At 38.1% G+C, this 20,063-nt stretch overlaps 1 protein-coding gene across 1 annotated transcript in view; it reads right to left on the bottom strand.

Annotated features, from left to right (window-relative positions):
- The window catches only part of SCEL (sciellin), a 336,387-nt gene that overhangs the window by 45,885 nt on the left and 270,439 nt on the right, over positions 1–20,063 (bottom strand). Inside the window, exons 22-27 of the mRNA XM_082602083.1 lie at positions 11,293–11,337; positions 9,806–9,865; positions 2,806–2,865; positions 1,994–2,053; positions 1,573–1,632; positions 341–400 (exon numbers count right to left, since the gene is read on the bottom strand). Coding sequence (XP_082458209.1) covers positions 341–400; positions 1,573–1,632; positions 1,994–2,053; positions 2,806–2,865; positions 9,806–9,865; positions 11,293–11,337 — 345 coding nt within the window. The remainder of the gene's footprint in view (positions 1–340; positions 401–1,572; positions 1,633–1,993; positions 2,054–2,805; positions 2,866–9,805; positions 9,866–11,292; positions 11,338–20,063) is intronic.

Raw genomic sequence — 20,063 nt, 5'->3', positions numbered from 1 at the left:
ACATTTATACATAACACACTATTTACACATGCACATAAACATACAGACTCACACACACACACACACATACACTTACACACAAAGAAATAAATAGTAGAGAAGGGTAGTCAAATTCTCATTTAATTTCTCAAAATCTACCTTATAGCAAATGTCACCTGAGAATAAAATGCAAGAGGTCACTTCTGTGTATCACTCATATAGAATTGCTAAATATGATGTATTTGGAAAAAAAGAGTTCAGTTCAGTTTGAATTTCAATTTGCTCTCCTGAATGCAAGCACTCAGAATTCCAATGTGTTTATAAATGCCAAAGGAGAAATAAAAAGCTTTAAATTACTCACCTCTTGATATTTTTATTTGTTTCAGGATTCTCTTTAATAAGCCCATTGAGGTCTTGTTTCCTTTGAATAAGGAAATGAGTTTTAATGAATGTCATTAAAATAAAACACTAATCAAGTGAACAATGAATGGCAAAATTAAGAAGTGGTAAGTATACATGTTCTCTATCAATGTAATTTTTAAAGCTCTAAATGCAAATGAAAATTCTTCTCTTACATCTTGAGCTGAAGACCATTTAAGTTTCCTAATTTACCAACAAGAAACATATGATGTTTTTGTTTTGTTCTCAGAATGCTTAAGTATACGTGAAACTTGTTATTTAACAAAATCAGCTTTGCCGTCAGATACATCTTGTTAGAACACCCCAGATGGGTGGCACTGAAGTAATGTTGAGTTAGATAAAGTTCTATACTGGAACCAGATAGAATGTAAATTTCCATCTAACAAATCAGATATAATTGTCTATTCTGTTTTTAAATAATAAGAATAATGTAGAAGATGATAATAGTTTAACAATATGAAAAATAATTTTAAAAATATATGTCTTCATATAAACACAACCATTCCCCCTTTTAAAATATAATTAGATTATGGTGAATTATAAGAGCAAGAAAAAATACCTTACATGGTAGGAAAATTAATGACACTTCTTGGGGAGACACATGTCACCTCCATTAAAATGCACTGAGTAATATCAAAAGGGGCATAGTCCGAACCCAAAGGGGGCAGTAGAGGATGGCAGAGGTATCGTGATTGAGTACTGCTGCCTTGTCAACATAGCCCTGAAGAAGAGAAGTGGTGGGATGTTCTTCCTCCCAGTGTGTGTATCTGCCCAGCCCCTCCCCTGGGCTGCCTTCTGAGACCACCGTCCTCAAAGAAGTTGATTTTCAGTAGTTTTAGTCAAGACTCACTCTTGGCTATCTTTGTCATTTTGGAGATCCACTTTTAAAATATTGTCAAGATTGTGCTTTCTTTAGATGCAAAGAAATTCAATTCAGTAACTCACCCCTAAAACCAAATCAAAATCTGGGAGAAAAGGCAACTTACTATTAAACATTGGGGCAATTCTTCAAAAATAAGCAATTTTTTTGGGAGCAAAGAGGAAAGGTCATGTGGCCTGTCATTATTATCCAATTCCATGCCAATAAAACATATTTCTAAAGTTAAAATGCCAAATCATTTTATCTTATTGTCACTTACAGAAATCAGATTTAAAGATACTAATCAGTCTTACCCAGTGGTGTTTTCACTTTCTTTGGGATTCACTTTGATAACATTATCAAGGTCTTCACCTCTTAAAAAAAATTTAGATCAGTTTCAAAGTATTCCCACAGTATTTTTTTATATACACATTCCATATTATTGATGATTAATGAAAGCTTTTGGAGACGATTATTATACTGGTATTAAACTCATTTTTGTTATGAAAGTTACCTATCAATAATATAGTTAAGTTAATCTCTAGGATTCTATTGGGCTCTAGGTAAATTTAAATTTAGATAGACTCTTCAAAGTAAAGCTCAGGGCAGTAGAGTTCAGACACAGAAGAGAGAAGCCAAACTCAAAGATGTGACCCCCTTCAGTATACTGAGAAGATCACACAATTAACCCAGTAGAAAATAAGCAAGATTTAGAAACATCAAAGCAGTTCTCACCCTCTGCTAGTCTGATCTGTCCTAGCATTTGCTTTGATAACTGTTTTGAGATCTTGGATTCTTTGGAAAAAACATGGAGACCTTATGTCAATTAACTTTCATTCAATTTTTTCTGAAAACCATATAAATAAGAATGTCCCTGAAAGGATGTCAGATGTTTCCAGGGCCAACTGACCAGAGAAACTTCAATATAATTATCCCTTAGCTTATCTTTTTTAATTTCCACAGTAGTACTTGGTTTGAATCAGTTTAAAAAATCTTCGCCAACACACCTCTCACTTTGCAATTTTGTCCTTTCTAGTTCTTAATTTAAATAGAAAATTTGTCTCATTTTTAAATTATTTAAGAAAATATAGAATAAGAGATTATGCAGTAAGTTTTCCTGCACTGACTTCAGTTCAACTCAAGCATGTGGTCTTATGGAAACAGGATTCATCATATTCTTTTTTCTTTTTTTTTTTTTTTTTTTGTGGTACGCGGGCCTCTCACTGCTGCAGCCTCTCCCGTTGCGGAGCACAGGCTCCGGACGCGCAGGCTCAGCGGCCATGGCTCACGGGCCCAGCCACCCCGTGGCATGTGGGATCTCCCCAGATCGGGGCACGAACCCGTGTCCCCTGCCTCGGCAGGCGGACTCTGAACCACTGCGCCACCAGGGAAGCCCCTCATCATATTCTTTGACTACTATCTCTGATAGGCCCCAAAGTGCAACAGTTTAACTGTGACAGAGGAAAGCATAACACTCCCGTTTCCAACAAGGTGTAAAAATCTAACATGAAAAAAGAGAGCCCCATTATGTTAGGAGCTTTACTTACCCTTTCTCATTTTTGTCAGTCTTTTCATTAACTTTAATAAGACTTCCAAGGCCTTGGTTTCTTTATAACATTGGAAGGGGCAGGGAGAGCACAGCAACGGAGAGAGAAAGAGAGAGAGAGATTCAACAGTAGATTTTTCACAACAGCAGTAAGACATTATCAGTACCTGAAACATCAGAAGTCTTTAGAAATATTAAATTCAAGTGGCTCTTCTCATGCCAAATGCTGATATGCTAACTATCCTTCAGTGAGGACCCAACCATTACTCAGTTACGATTAAATCAATTTAAACGTAGAAGTTCCCCCCACATCTCGGCTTTTGCTTTCTTTGTCCTTTGAGGGTGGGTTGGTGAGAAACTAACTTTAATACATGTGTTGAGATATTGTCTTCCTTAAACATGAAAATCATTCACATCAAGGGTGGAAATCAGATGATCAACATTTTAAATCTAAACATTTTGAAGATTTAGACAAGTCATTTTTAATAAAAAGTAACCTGGGAAAGGTAGAAATAACTCTTTGATGACCCCAGTACTTTATATGAGTTGACCACAACCAATAAGACTTCCACATGCCAATAGCTTAAAACAATTAGGTAATATGAAAGCTAATCTCTCTAAATCCCCCAGTTGTTCAATACCATTTTCATCTGTCTCTGTTTTTCACTGTGATAAGACTGCTGACATTTGAGGTTCTTTCTGTGTAAGGAAGAAGGAAGGGAGACAGGCAGGGAAGAAGGAAAAGAAACTGTGGGTTCTCCCTACCATACCAAAGAGACCCATCATTTCTGCATCAAAGCCCAGCTGCTACCAAGTTATACCAGCTTACAACCCCTGTCACTTTTCTCCTCCTTCCTAGCCCACACGATTGACTTGGGGTGTTCATCCCACTTTTCCTAATTTCCAGCACTTGTATGGAACTTTCCAAACTTCATTTATTTATCTTTTAATTAATTAATATTATTTTTAACATCTTTATTGAAGTATAATTGCTTTAAAATGGTGTGTTAGTTTCTGCTTTATAACAAAGTGAATCCTATACATATACATATATCCCCATATCTCCTCCCTCTTGCATCTCAATCCCACCCTCCCTATTCCATCCCTCTAGGTGGTCACAAAGCACAGAGCTAATCTCCCTGTGCTATGCGCCTGCTTCCCACTAGCTATCTATTTTACATTTGGTAGTGTATATATATCCATGCCACTCTCTCACTTTGTCCCAGCTTACCCTTCCCCCTCCCCGTGTCCTCAAGTCCATTCTCTACGGCTGTGTCTTTATTCCTGTCCTGTCCCTAGGTTCTTCAGAATCACTTTATTGTTTTTTTTTAGATTCCATATATATGTGTTAGCATACGATATTTATTTTTCTCCTGACTTACTTCACTCTGTATGACAGTCTCTAGGTCCATCCACCTCACTACAAATAACACAATTTCGTTTCTTTTTATGGCCGAGTAATATCCCATTGTATATATCTGCCACATCTTCTTTATCCATTCATCTGTCGATGGACACTTAGGTTGTTTCCATGTCCTGGCTATTGTAAATAGAGCTGCAATGAACATTGTGGTACATGTCTCTTTTTGAATTATGGTTTTCTCAGGGTATATGCCCAGTAGTGGGATTGCTGGGTCGTATGGTAGTTCTATTTTTAGTTTTTTAAGGAACCTCCATACTGTTCTCCATAGTGGCTGTATCAATTTACATTCCCACCAACAGTGCAAGAGGGTTCCCTTTTCTCCACACCCTCTCCAGCATTTATTGTTTGTAGATTTTGTGATGATGCCCATTCTGAGTGGTGTGAGGTGATACCTCATTATAGTTTTGATTTGCATTTCTCTAATGATTAGTGATGTTGAGCATCTTTTCATGTGTTTGTTGGCAATCTGTATATCTTCTTTGGAGAATGTCTAAGCCTCTGTCCGTTTTTGGATTGGGTTATTTGTTTTTTTGATATTGAGCTGCAAGAGCTGCTTGTATATTTTAGAGATTAATCCTTTGGCAGTTGCTTCATTTGCAAATATTTTCTCCCATTCTGAGGGTTGTCTTTTCATCTTGTTTATGGTTTCCTCTGCTTTGCAAAAGCTTTTAAGTTTCATTAAGTCCCATTTGTTTATTTTTGATTTCATTTCCATTTCTCTAGGAGGTGGGTCAAAAAGGATCTTGCTGTGGTTTATGTCATAAAGTGTTCTGCCTATGTTTTCCTATGAGGGGTTGATTGTGTCTGGCCTTAAATTTAGGTCTTTAATCCATTTTGAATTTATTTTTGTGTATGGTGTTAGGGAGTGTTCTTATTTCATTCTTTTACATGTAGTTGTCCAGTTTTCCCAGCACCACTTATTGAAGAGGCTGTCCTTTCTCCATTGCATACTCTAGCCTCCTTTATCAAAGATAAGGTGACCATATGTGTGTGGGTTTATCTCTGGGCCTTCTATCCTGTTCCATTGATCTATATTTCTGTTTTTGTGCCAGTACTATACTGTCTTGATTACTGTAGCTTTGCAGTATAGTCTGAAGTCAGGGAGCCTGATTCCTCCAGCTCTGTTTTTCTTTCTCAAGATTGCTTTGGCTATACGGGGTATTTTGTGTTTCCATACACATTGTGCAATTTTTTGTTGTAGTTCTGTGAAAAATGCCATTGGTAGCTTGATAGGGATTGCATTGAATCTGTAGATTACTTTGGGTAGTATAGTCATTTTCACAATTTTGATTCTTCCAATCCAAGAACATGGTATATCTCTCCATCTGTTTGTATCATCTTTAATTTCTTTCATCAGAGTCTTATAGTTTTGTACATACAGGTCTTTTGTCTCCTTAGGTAGGTTTATTCCTAGATATTTTATTCTTTTTGTTGCAATGGTGAATGGGAGTGTTTCCTTAATTTCACTTTCAGATTTTTCATCATTAGTGTATAGGAATGAAAGAGATTTTTGTGCATTAATTTTGTATCCTGCTACTTTACCAAATTCATTGATTAGCTCCTGTAGTTTTTCTGGTAGCATCTTTATGATTCTCTATCTAAAGTATCATGTCATCTGCAAACAGTGACAGTTTTACTTCTTCTTTTCTAATTTGGATTACTTTTATTTCTTTTTCTTCTCTGAGTGCTGTGGCTAGGACTTCCAAAACTATGTTGAATAATAGTGGTGAGAGTGGGCAACCTTGTCTTGTTCCTGAGCTTAGTGGAAATGGTTTCAGTTTTTTACCATTGCAAACAATGTTGGCTGTGGGTTTGTCACATATGGCCTTTATTATGTTGAGGTAAGTTCCCTCTATGCCTACTTTCTGCAGGGTTTTTATCATAAATGGGTGTTGAATTTTGTCAAAAGCTTTCTCTGCATCTATTGAGATGATCATATGGCTTTTCTCCTTCAATTTGTTAATATGGCTTATCACATTGATTGACTTGCATGTGTTGAAGAATTTTTGCATTCCTGAGATAGACCCCACTTGATCATGGTGTATGATCCTTTTAATGTGCTGTTGGATTCTGTTTGCTAGTATTTTGTTGAGGATTTTAGCATCTATGTTCTTCAGTGATATTGGCCTGTAGTTTTCTTTTTTTGGTAACATCTTTGTCTGGTCTTGGTATCAGGGTGACGGTGTCCTCGTAGAATGAGTTTGGGCGTGTTCCTCCCTCTGCTATATTTTGGAAGAATTTGAGAAGGATAGGTGTTAGCTCTTCAGTAAATGTTTGATAGAATTCACCTGTGAAGCCAACTGGTCCTAGGCTTTTGTTTGTTGGAAGATTTTTAATCACAGTCTCAATTTCAGTGCTGTGATTGGTCTGTTTATATTTTCTATTTCTTCCTGGTTCAGTCTTGGAAGTTTGTGCTTTTCTAAGAATTTATTGATTTCTTCCAGGTTGTCCATTTTATTGGCATAGAGTTGCTTGTAGTAATCTTTCATGATCCTTTGTATTTCTGCAGTGTCAGTTGTTAAGTCTCCTTTTTCATTTCTAACTCTGTTGACTTGAGTCTTCTCTCTTTTATTCTTGATGAGTCTGGCTAATGGTTTATCAATTTTGTTTATCTTCTCAAAGAACCAGCTTTTAGTTTTATTGATCTTTGCTATCGTTTCCTTCATTTCTTTTTCATTTATTTCTCATCTGATCTTTATGATTTCCTTCCTTCTGCTAACTTTGGGTTTTCTTTTGCTCTTCTCTCTCTAATTGCTTTAGCTGTAAGGTTAGGTTGTTTATTTGAGATGTTTCTTGTTTCTTGAGGTAGGATTGTATTGCTATAAACTTCCCTCATAGAACTGCTTTTGCTGCATCCCATAGGTTTTGGGTCATAGTTTTTTCATTGTCATTTGTTTCTAGGTATTTTTTGATTTCCTCTTTGATTTCTTCAGTGATCTCTTGGTTATTAAGTAGTGTATTGCTTAGCCTCCATGTGTTTGTATTTTTTACAGTTTTTTTCCTGTAATTGATATCTTGTCTCATAGCACTGTTGTCAGAAAAGATACTTGATATGATATCAGTTTTTTAAAATTTACCAAGGCTTGATCTATCCTGGAGAATGTTCCATGAGCACTTGAGAAGAAAGTGTATTCAGTTGTTTTTGGATGGAATGTCCTGTAAATATCAATTAAGTCCGTCTTGTTTAATGCATCATTTAAAGCTTGTGTTTCCTTATTTATTTTCATTTTGGATGACCTGTTCATTGGTGAAAGTGGTGTGTTAAGTCCCTTACTATGATTGTGTTACTGTTGATTTCCCCTTTTATGGTTGTTAGCATTTGGCTTATGTATTTTGGTGCTCCTATGTTGGGTGCATAAATATTTACAATTGTTATATGTTCTTCTTGGATTCACCCCTTGATCATTATGTAGTGTCCATCTTTGTCTCTTGTAATAGTCTTTATTTTAAAGTCTATTTTGCCTGCTATGAGAATTACTACTCCGGCTTTCTTTTTATTTCCATTTGCATGGAGTATCATTTTCATCCCCTCACTTTAGTCTGTTTGTGTCCCTAGGTCTGAAGTGTGTCTCTTGTAGACAGCATATACATGGGTCTTGTTTTTGTATCCATTCAGCCAGTCTATGTCTTTTGGTTGGAGCATTTAATCCATTTACATTTTAGGTAATTATCAATATGTATGTTCCTATTACTGTTTTCTTAATTGTTTTGGGTTTTTTATTGTAGGTCTTTTCCTTCTTTTATGTTTCCGGCCTAGAGAAGTTACTTTAGTATTTGTTGTAAAGCTGGTTTGGTGGTGCTGAATTCTCTTAGCGTTTGCTTGTCTGTGAAGGTTTTAATTTCTCCATTGAATCTGAATGAGATCCTTGTTGGGTAGAGTAATCTTGGTTGTAGGTTTTTCCCTTTCATCACTTTAAATATGTCCTGCCAATCCCTTCAGGGTTGCAGAGTTTCTGCTGAAAGATCAGCTGTTAACTTTATGGGGATTCCCTTGTATGTTATTTTTGTTTTTCCCTTGCTTCTTTTAATATTTGTTCTTTGTATTTAATTTTTAATCGTTTGATTAATATGTAGCTTGGCGTGTTTCTCTTTGGATTTATCCAGTATGGGACTCTCTGTGCTTCCTGGATTTGATTGACTATTTCCTTTCCCATATTAGGGAAGTTTTCAACTACAATGTCTTTAAATATTTTCTCAGTCCCTCTCTTTTTTTCTTCTTCTGGGATCCCTATAATTTGAATGTTGTTGTGTTTAATGTTGTCCCAGAGATCTCTGAGGCTGTCCTCAATTCTTTTCATTCTTTTTCTTTATTCTGCTCTGTGGTAGTTATTTCCACTATTTTATCTTCCAGGTCACTTATCTGTTCCTCTGCCCCAGTTATTCTGCTATTGATTCCTTCTTAGAGGATGTTTAGTTTCATTTTCCGAAGTTCATTTCTTAAAAAAATCTGAAATCTCATCTTGTCCTGTAAAGCTCATACAACCACTTACAGAGAACTGACTGCTTTCCCTCTTCATCTGTTCCCCATTTGGAAAAAAAAATCACCTGTAATAATGTATGCACATTCACATTATAGTAATATGTTGTTAATAAGTGTTCAGTGTCTGAATGGAGTTTGTGATTGCCCACACTTTTCATTATATAGACTTTGTTGTGTTCTACATCAGAGAGGGTTAAGAAGGCATACCGCCGAGTTTGACTTGGAATGCTAGAATACCCATCTGTGCACAGCTTGGCACAGATCAATGGTTTTTAAAGACAACCAGGACAATAGAAATAATCATCATGTTAGGAAAAGGCAAATCTATTGAGACACTGAATACAAGGTAAACAGCCAATCTGGAGAAAAAGCAGTAGGGACCTCAGAAATCTTTATCCTTTGTCATTCTTGACTGTTCTGGGATTTTCTTTAATGAAACTGTCAAAAGTTTGATTTCTTTCAACATGAAAAATAATGTCAGTAGTAATTCATTTTCTAGTATATCAGTGTCAGTCTAGAACTATAAGTTAACCTCTTTAAATGCTCTTTAAATTAATGGTTACTGATCATTAATTAATTTTTATGATACAAAATAAATAAAAGCATTGCTTTTGACCTTGAGATGTTTACAAGTGTATCTGAGTGATATATATATGAAGTGACTCAATCAAGATTCCAACTGAAAAATGCCTTAGTCCCTTAGAAAGACTTCAGTGGTGAGGGGCTATGCTCCCAGCATCAAAATGTCCTATAGGAACATATTTAGTTCATAAACCAGCCTACTGTTCACTACTTGTAATGGTCAGTTTGATTTCTTTCACTTTTAGATGTAAAAGGGAACTTAGAGACCATCTAGATCATACCCTTCATTTTATGGACTGAGGAAACAGAGGTCTCCAGAGGTTAAGCCATTTGTCCAGGGTCACCCAGATTGATGTTGGTGGCAGAGCCAGTACCAAGACACCCACCCATCTCCTGACCCTGATAAAGTGCCTCTTCCACCAGCCTTTTGTACTGAGCAGGGGGTCTCCCCCAGGAAATGGCATACAGTTTAGGACTCAATCAAAGAAGCCTGTATGAGTCTCAATCACATCTTACCCTTTGCCATCTTTGTCTGTCCGTGTATTCACAACAATGAGATTTTCAGGGCTTTTGGGTCTATAAAACACAAAGAAATTCAAATAAAAGACTGCATATTGAAATAAAATTGTGTGGTATCTTGAAAGGTCAGATACAGTAAAAATTCTTCATGAATTGCTCATTTACTCTTACTGAATAGAGCAGCAAAAATCCTTCCGGGCAATCATGTCCGAACTAAATGTACAATACTGAGTACACTGCCCCATCTGCTAGTACATTTTTATGCCAGAGGACATAACTCCCTTCCAGCTAATAATGTCTGAAAGAATAAAACAAGCAATCTGGGAGATCATATTTTCAGGTTAGAGACAGATGCACTTACATTTTCTCTGTTGGCTCTGCCTTAAGATTTGCTCTAAAGAGACCATCAATACCCTGATTTCTTTAAATGTACTGAACAAAAAGTCTCATCAGTGCTAATAATGGATATTTAACTCATAAAAACATAGACCAGTTTACATCTAAGACAGGAAAAAAAGGTGGTTAGGAAAGATGAGCTACAATTCTTGAAATCACTTTATTCCAAACAGGTATCTTCCTAGACCCAAAATTTGAATTGCAGTGGACCTTAAAGAAAAGACAAGACAAGATACAGACTGGGGACCTACAAGCTGTAATAGGTTCATGGATGTGTTGTTTGGGTTCATGGAGTGTTTTTGTTTTTTATGTGGACCAAGATTTACAAAGCTGGCCATGACATGTAGGCACCTGGAGTTTCAGGATCTCCTGAAAGTGTCCTGCAACTTTAGGCTCAAATTCTCACGTGGCAACATCAGCTGGAGCTGCTAAACAGCTGGGCTCTCCCTGACAGGGTGCTCCCTCTACGTTACAGAGCCAGCTCCCTTCACTCATCTATCCCTGCCTGGTCCCAGTAGGCCGTGAAGTCTGATTCTTAATCTAATGCCTCCTCTCTTTATAGATAAGAAAACTATCATTTGCTTTGTTTCTTCTTCACTTTGGTCCCCGCCCGTTTTGTATGCTAGTGTGCCAAGTAACAGAGAGAGAACTAAAATTGCACAGACCTCTAACACAAACCTCAATTAATATGATCTTTAAGTTATGCAATTACAAATGACTCATAATAAGGAGATAATGTTAACTAAGAAAATGAGTGGTTTTTGTAGTGGTTCAACTACAAGCATTCAGTGACCAAACCAAACTGTTTACATACTAATATATTAGTATTTCAGGAAGAGAAATGTGGTTATTTTTATAACTGCCTTACTAAACACTGGTGTGTGAAAATCAAAGACACTTCAATATTAGTGTCTTTAAATTGTAATAACCATTTATAATAATGATGAAACGATTTCTGCAAGCTTTTTATTCAAGATTTGTAGGACACTTTTGACTAGCCCAGTATATGGGTCCTCATGCTCAAATACTGAAAAATAACAAAGCAAATTCAGTAATAAAGCGAAAAAATAGATGTTTTAAAATCTTACCTGTTCAAGCTTTTGTTCATTTTGATGAGATTATCTAATTCTTCACTTTGGGGAGAGAAAAGAATATCTTACATTAGTAAAATCCGGGGGCAGATTCAGCTTAAAACAACTATTTCTGAGTTCTCTGAAGTTCAACGTATGTCCCACATTTATCATCCACGAAAATCCTCTCTATCTTTCAAAGCTCTCCTCAAACACCCCTTTCGCCAAGAAATCTTTCCCAGTCCTTTAACTGAATAGAGTCCTCTACATTTTTGGAAGCCTTGCAGCGTTGCGGATTTTTGTATCTCCTTTACGGTACCTATATTGCTGTACTTTGTAATATAGTAATCATACACTTGTTTCATGTTAATGTCCTTGCTTCTACCAATACTAGTGTACATAGAGACACACACACACACACATACACACACCACACCACTTAAAATTTCGAAATGTATTTTATATTGGATCCTCTTCAGTGTTTAATACAGGGTTTTTCACACAGTAGATGCTTAATACAGGTTTTACTTGAATCAACAAATACAGGTATGTTGACTAATTATAGATTCTATCTTTGCATAATGTATTTGCACAAAGCAGCTATTGGAAAACACTCATTTATCAATGTCTGGCTTTTTTATTGAATTCTACTCTCCCTTATTACAGTTCAGCTACACTTGCTCTCCTGTTTCCATACTTGTGAACTGTAAAGACTCTACTGACTGCTTCTTCAGGAGCTACTTGTTTAAGTTAACCCCCTGGGTTCTGGAATATTCCTTAGAACCACAGGAGCTCAGCCCTCTCCCCAAGGAAGGCAGCCACAGTGGTTTTTCGTTCCTGTTTGCTCCTCACAACATATCCTCTCCTCAACCCTTCTAACCACCCACTTCACTCCCATTTCTCTTGCCTTCCCCACCCAGTTTTCCAGTTCACAAGTCTTGGTTTTCCCTTCTTCCTGCTCTAGCCTCACACATTTTCCACACTTCCTGAATGTTCCTCTTTCTTCTCAAGTCATCACTGATGTTGACCAGGAGGCCATGAGGCCAAGTAACTTGGTGGTTAGACATTCAGGTTCCCAAGTCAGGGATACCTGGATTCTAGTCAGGGATTCACCACTTATTAGTTGATGACTCTGGGTGAGTTACCTAACCTCTTGATCCCTCAATTTTTTTCATCTGTAAAATAAGAATACTAATTGTACCTACCTCAGAAAAGAACCAATAAGTTAATGAATAGAAAGTGATTAAGATTATACTTGGCATGTCATAAACTCTCAATTAATTTTGGTAATTATAGTAAACAGTTTCCAGTCAATATTAATTTTTTCATTTAAAAATGCTCATTATATTTACTTTTTAAACTGAATTTAGAGGCACCAAGACTTCGGCTCAGCCTTAGAGAGCTATAGTCATTGAGTCAGTAATGTGCTTAGAAGATGTCTGGCATAGCAGATCACCAGAATAACTACTGGAACAGTTCTCACCGGGATCTGAAAAACTCATTCAATCAACAGCCATCACAGAGATGAATCGTTTCAAGTAATATTGCATATTCAATGGAAGAATTGAAGGCTGAGAATAAATATAGAAATATGAAAGTTGCTGACCCTGACAAAAAATGGATTAACATTCTATCCTTGTGTGGGACAAACACTACCCAGTGCCCTGACACAATGCTGCGTTGTCATTTCTTATTTGAAATTCTACCTTCCAACACTGAGGCTACAAATCTGTTCCATGTCCCCAAGGGAAAGAGCAAACTCTAAATTTTAGCCCTAGACCTTTCTGACTGGTGAGTCACAATGATGAGATCAGGATTTGGGCTTCCACGAGAAAATTAACATAAATCATGAGAAGACACTCTGTGGGAAATTAAGTGAAATGGGGGCTGCATTCTGAACAAAGGAGTTGAGCTTTCAAAATGGCCTTAAATTGATGAAAGCTTTGGATATTAAATTTCACCACTGCATTTACAATAAATTAAATGCTCTTAGTCAGATAGGAGTAAGAGTTCATTTTTCAAAGGAGTATTACAAAGCAATAAGATAAATAAAGCTATATCTCATCCCTCTAGACAGTCCACAGTAATGATTCTCAGCTATCGATGCAAAAGACATTTCCCCTGGCCCACGTCAAAGCAACAGCTTCTCCCCATGAAGAACGTATCTGGCTGTGGGATTCGTGCCTCCTGGTGAGGGAGAGGGGACAGGAAAGTTAAACTAACTGCAGCTCTCACTGTTTTTGTTTGACTTGCGCCAAACCATAAGTGCCCTTCAGCATCGCTCAGCTATCTCTCCCTTAAACACCCACCAAAAATCTATCCAGTCCAAAAAACTGTCCAATCCCTATTAAAAATAAAATATTACCTCAAACAAAAATAATTAAATAAAATTAGAGATCTAGGCACTTAGACAACAAAGAAATGAAAACATTCAGGATACTTTCGACTATCTCTGTCTGGATCTAGAGCTACTACTTTGTCCATGAGTTTGCAGCAAAGAGCTAAGTGTCACTTCTGTTTCTTTTCTTCAGTTCTTTGACTGAGACTGCACTCCTAATAACATTCTTAGCACTGCTAAATTCCATTAAACAAAGAAAAATTTTGTAGGCACAGGATTTAAACTATGGAATGTTTATACTCAAGGTTTTCTCACTGCTCATCATTGTTTTACCATTATCTACTATATAAACACTTCTACTTTGCACAAAACATTGTGTCAGACTTTGCAGATGATAGATGGTGAGTAAGACAAAATATCTGCTCTAAGAGATTAAAGAGTTAACAAAGATGAGACATTTACATAAATACCATGAAACTATACCAAATATGATTAGTTGTTATATAATATGAATAATAGGGCTCTAATAGCTTAGAGAGGCAGAAGTCACATCTCACTGGATCACTCAGAGAAGACTTCACAGAGGAGATGGTATGTGATCTGGATCTTGAAAAATGGGTAGGACTTGGATGGATGGATATGGTGGCCATGAGGTTGGAAAAGGCCACCATGTGGATGGAATGGTATAAACAAAGGCAGAGGCTCCGGAAACTACAGAAAGGAAGTGATTAGATTTGGTACTGCATGTAGGATAAATGTAAGGGTGAAGTCAGAAATTGCTAAGGAATGTTAGGTTGGAGACAGGTTAACAAAAGCATTGAATGAGGCTATACGTAATTGAACAGGCAATGGGGAGCCAGGTGGAGTGACTTTTCTAGCAGAATCATAGAAAGAAAACTCTGGCAGTGATGGGTAGTAATGGTCTACTGGGGGGAGAGATGAGGAGTGTAAGTCAATCTGGATACCTATTCTGATAACCTGTGATGGAATCAATGACTGTTTGAACTGGGGTGAGGTTCTAGGGGTGTGCAGGGCATTTTAGACATTTAATCCATATGTGCCTAATACTACACAAAGGGGTCAAGACATGAAAGAATCAAAAATGATTCTGGGGGGACCTTCAAGATGGCGGAGGAGTAAGACATGGAGATCACCTTCCTCCCCACATATACATCAAAAATACATCTACATGTGGAACAACTCCTACAGAACACCTACTGAACGCTGGCAGAAGACCTCAGACCTCCCAAAAGGCAAGAAACTCCCCACGTACCTAGGTAGGGCAAAAGAAAAAAGAAAAAACAGAGACAAAAGAATAGGAACGGGACCCGCACCAGTGGGAGGGAGCTGTGAAGGAGGAAAGGTTTCCACACACTAGGAGCCCCTTCACGGGCGGAGACTGCGGGTGGTGGAGGGGGGGAAGCTTCGGAGCCACGGAGGAGAGCGCAGCAACAGGGATGCGGAGGGCAAAGCGGAGAGACTCCCACACAGAGGATCGGTGCCGACCAGCACCCACCAGCCTGAGAGGCTTCTGTGCTCACCTGCCGGGGCGGGAGGGGCTGGGAGCAGAGGCTCGGGCTTCAGAGGTCGGATCCCAGGGAGAGGACTGGGGTTGGCAGCGTGAACACAGCCTGAAGGAGGCTAGTGCACCACAGCTAGCTGGGAGGGAGTCTGGGAAAAAGTCTGGAGCTGCCGAAGAGACAAGAGACTTTTTCTTGCCTCTTCGTTTCCTGGAGTGTGAGGAGAGGGGATTAAGAGCGCCGCTTAAAGGAGCTCCAGAGACGGGCGCGAGCCGCGGCTAACAGCGCGGACCCCAGAGACGGGCGTGAGACACTAAGGCTGCTGCTGCTGCCACCAAGAAGCCTGTGTGCGAGCACAGGTCACTCTCCACACCTCCCTCCCGGGAGCCCGTGCAGCCCACCACTGGCAGGGTCCCGGGATCCAGGGACAACTTCCACGGGACAACGCACGGCACGCCTCGGGCTGGTGCAACGTCATGCCGGCCTCTGCCGCCGCAGGCTCGCCCCGCACTCCGTACCCCTGCCTCCCCCCAGGCTGAGTGAGCCAGAGCCGCTGAAACAGCTGCTCCTTTAACCCCTTCCTGTCTGAGCGAAGAACAGATGCCCTCAGGCGACCTACACGCAGAGGTGGGGCCAAATCCAAAGCTGAGCCCCAGGAGCTGTGCGAACAAAGAAGAGAAAGGGAAATCTCTCCTAGCAGCCTCAGGAGCAGCGGATTAAATCTCCACAGTCAACCAGATGTATGCTGCATCTGTGGAATACCTGAATAGACAACGAATCATCCCAAATTGAGGAGGTGGACTTTGGGAGCAACTGTAGACTTGGGGTTTGCTTTCTGCATCTAATTTTTTTCTGGTTTTATGTTTATCTCAGTTTAGTATTAAGAGCTTACTATAATTGGTAGATATGTTTATTGATTTGGTTGCTCTCTTCCTTTATTTTATATATATATATATTTTCCTTTTTCTCTTTTTGTGAGTGTGTATATGTATGCTTCTTTGTGTGATTTTCTCTGTATAGGTTTTCTTTTACCATTTGTCCTAGGGTTCTATCTGTCCTTTTTTTTTTTTTTTTTAATAGTTTTTAGTGCTTGTTATCATTGGTGGAACTGTTTATTGGTTTGGTTGCTCATTTCTTTTCCTTTTTTTATTACCTTTTAATTTTTTTATTTTAATAATTAAAAAATTTTTTATTTTAATTATTTTCTTTTTTCCTTTTTTTTCTCCCTTTTCTTCTGAGCTGTGTGGCTGACAGGGTCTTGATGCTCCGGCCGGGTGTCAGGCCTGAGCCTCCGAGGTGGGAGAGCCGAGTTCAGGACATTGGTCAAACAGTGACCTCTTGACCCCGTGTAATATCAATAAGGGAGAGCTCTCCCAGAGATCTCCATCTCAATGCTAAGACTCAGCTCCACTCAACAACCACTGCTGGATGCCCCATGCCAAGTGACTAGCAAGACAGGAAAATAACCCCACCCATTAGCAGAGAGGCTGCCTAAAATCATACTAAGTTCACAGACACCCCAAAACACACCACCGGACACGTTCCTGCCCACCAGAAAGACAAGATCCAGCCTCATCCACCAGAAAACAGGCACCAGTCCCCTGCACCAGGAATCCTACACAACCCACTGAACCAACGTTACCCACTGGGGGCAGACACCAAAAACAACGGGAACTACAAACTTGCAGCCTGTGAAAAGGAGACCCCAAACACAGTAAGTTAAGCAAAATGAGAAGACAGAGAAATACACAACAGATGAAGGAGCAAGGTAAAAACCCACCAGACCAAACAAATGAAGAGGAAATAGGCAGTCTACCTGAAAAATAATTCAGAGTAATGATAGTAAAGATGATCCAAAGTCTTGGAAACAGAGGGAGAAAATATAAGAAACATTTAACAAGGACCTAGAAGAACTAAAGAGCAAACAAACAATGAGGAACAACACAATAAATGAAATTTAAAATTCTCTGGAAGGAGTCAATAGCAGAATAACTGGGGCTGAGGAATGGATAAGTGACCTGGAAGATAAAATAGTGGAAATAACTACAGCAGAGCAGAATAAAGAAAAAAGAATGAAAAGAATTGAGGACAGTCTGAGAGAGTTCTGGAACAACATTAAATGCACTGACATTCGAATTATAGGGGTCCCAGAAGAAGAAGAGAAAAAGAAAGGGACTGAGAAAATATTTGAAGAGATTATAGTTGACAACTTCTGTAATATGTGAAATGAAATAGTCAATAAGTCCAGGAGGAGCAGAGAGTCCCACACAGGATAAATCCAAGGAGAAACACACCAAGGCACATATTAATCAAATTATCAAAAATTAAATACAAAGAAAAAATATTAAACACAGCAAGGGCAAAACAACAAGTATTATACAAGGGTATCCCCAAAAGGTAAACAGCTGATCTTTCAGCAGAAACTCTGCAACACAGAAGGGTGTGGCAGGACATATTTAAAGTGATGAAAGGGAAAAACCTACAGTCAAGATTACTCTACCCAGCAAGGATTCAGATTCGACTGAGAAATTAAAACATTTATAGACAAGAAAAAGCTAAGAGAATTCAGCACCACCAAACCAGCTTTACAACAAATACTAAAGGAACTTCTCTAGGCAGGAAACACAAGAGAAGGAAAAGACCTAAAATAACAAACCGAACACAATTAAGAAAATGGTAATAGGAACATACATATCAATAATTCCTTAAAGGTAAATGGAATAAATGCTCCAACCAAAAGACATAGACTGGCTGAATGGATGCAAAAACAAGACCCATATATATGCTGTTTACAAGACACTCACTTCAGACGTAGTGACACATACAGACTGAAAGTGAGGGGATGGAAAAAGATATTCCATGCAAATGGAAATCAAAAGAAAGCTGGAGTAGCAATTCTCATATCAGACAAAAAAAAACTTTAAAATATAGACTATACTTTTACAAGAGACAAAGAAGGATACTACATAATGATCAAGGGATCAATCCAAGAAGAAGATATAACAGTTGTAAATATTTATGCACCCAACATAGGAGCACCTCAACACATAAGGCAAATACTAACAGCCACAAAAGGGGAAATTGCCAGTAATGCAATAATAGTAGGGGACTTTAACACCTCACTTTCACCAATGTACAGATCATCCAAAATGAAAATAAATAAGGAAAAACAAGCTTTAAATGATACATTAAACAAGATGGACTTAATTGATATTTATACCACATTGCATCCAAAAACAACAGAACACTCTTTATTCTCAAGTGCTCAAGGAACATTCTCTAGGATAGATCATATCTTGGGTCACAATCAAGCCTTGGTAAATTTAACAAAACTGAAATCGTATCAAGTATCCTTTCTGACCAAAATGCTGTGAGATTAGAAATCAGTTACAGGGGGGAAAAAAGTAGAAAACACAAACACATGAAGGCTAAACAATACATTACTAAATAACCAAGAGATCACTGAAGGAATGAAAGAGGAAATCAGAAAGTACCTAGAGACAAATGACAATGAAAACACGACAACCCAAAACCTATGGGATGCAGCAAAAGCAGTTCTATGAGGGAAGTTTACGGCAATACAATCCTACCTCAAAAAACAAGAAACATCTCAAATAAATAACCTAAACTTACACCTAAAGCAATTAGAGAAAGAAGAACAAAACAAATCCAAAGCTAGCAAAAGGAAAGAAATCATAAAGATCAGATCAGAAATAAATGAAAAAGAAATGAAGGAAATGATAGCAAAGATCAATAAAACTAAAAAGCTGGTTCTTTGAGAAGATAAACAAAATTGATAAACCATCAGCCATATGAATCAAGAAAAAAAGGGAGAAGACTCAAATCAACAGAATTAGAAATGAAAAAGGAGACTTAACAACTGACACTGCAGAAATACAAAAGATCATGAGAGATTACTACAAGCAACTCTATGCCAATAAAATGGACAACCTGGAAGAAGTGGACACATTCTTAGAAGAGCACAACCTTCCGAGGCTGAACCAGGAAGAAATAGAAAATATGAATAGACCAATCACAAGCACTGAATTGAAACTGTGATAAAAAATCTTCCAACAAACAAAAGCCCAGGACCAGATGGCTTCACAGGTGAATTCTATCAAACATTTACAGAAGAGCTAACACCTATCCTTCTCAAACTCTTCCAAAATAGAGCAGAGGGAGGAACACTCCCAAACTCATTCTACGAGGCCCCCATCACCTTGATACCAAAACCAGACAAGGATGTCACAAAGAAAGAAAACTACAGACCAATATCACTGATGAACATAGATGCAAAAATCCTCAACAAAATACTAGCAAACAGAATCCAACAGCACATTAAAAGGATCATACACCATGATCAAGTTGGGTTTATTCCAGGAATGCAAGGATTCTTCAATGTATGCAAATCAATCAACGTGATACACCATGTTAACAAATTGAAGGAGAAAAGCCATATGATCATCTCAATAGATGCAGAGAAAGCTTTCGACAAAATTCAACACCCATTTATGATAAAAACCCTGCAGAAAGTAGGCATAGAGGGAACTTTCCTCAACATAATAAAGGCCATATATGACAAACCCACAGCCAACATGGTCCTCAAAGGTGAAAAACTGAAACCATTTCCACTAAGATCAGGAACAAGACAAGGTTGCCCACTCTCACCACTCTTATTCAACATAGTTTTGGAAGTTTTAGCCACAGAATCAGAGAAGAAAAAGAAATAAAAGGAATCCAAATCGGAAAAGAAGAAGTAAAGCTGTCACTGTTTGCAGATGACATGATACTATACATAGAGAATCCTAAAGATGCTACCAGAAAACTACTAGAGCTAATCAATGAATTTGGTAAAGTAGCAGGATACAAAATTAATGCACAGAAATCTCTGGCATTCCTGTACACTAATGATGAAAAATCTGAAAGTGAAA

The sequence above is a fragment of the Mesoplodon mirus genome, assembly GCF_964341445.2.
Source record: "Mesoplodon mirus genome assembly, chromosome: 17".
In the NCBI taxonomy this organism is placed as follows: domain Eukaryota; kingdom Metazoa; phylum Chordata; class Mammalia; order Artiodactyla; family Ziphiidae; genus Mesoplodon; species Mesoplodon mirus.
Note: the sequence above shows the minus strand (reverse complement) of the source record. Positions and strands in the feature narration are given on the sequence as shown.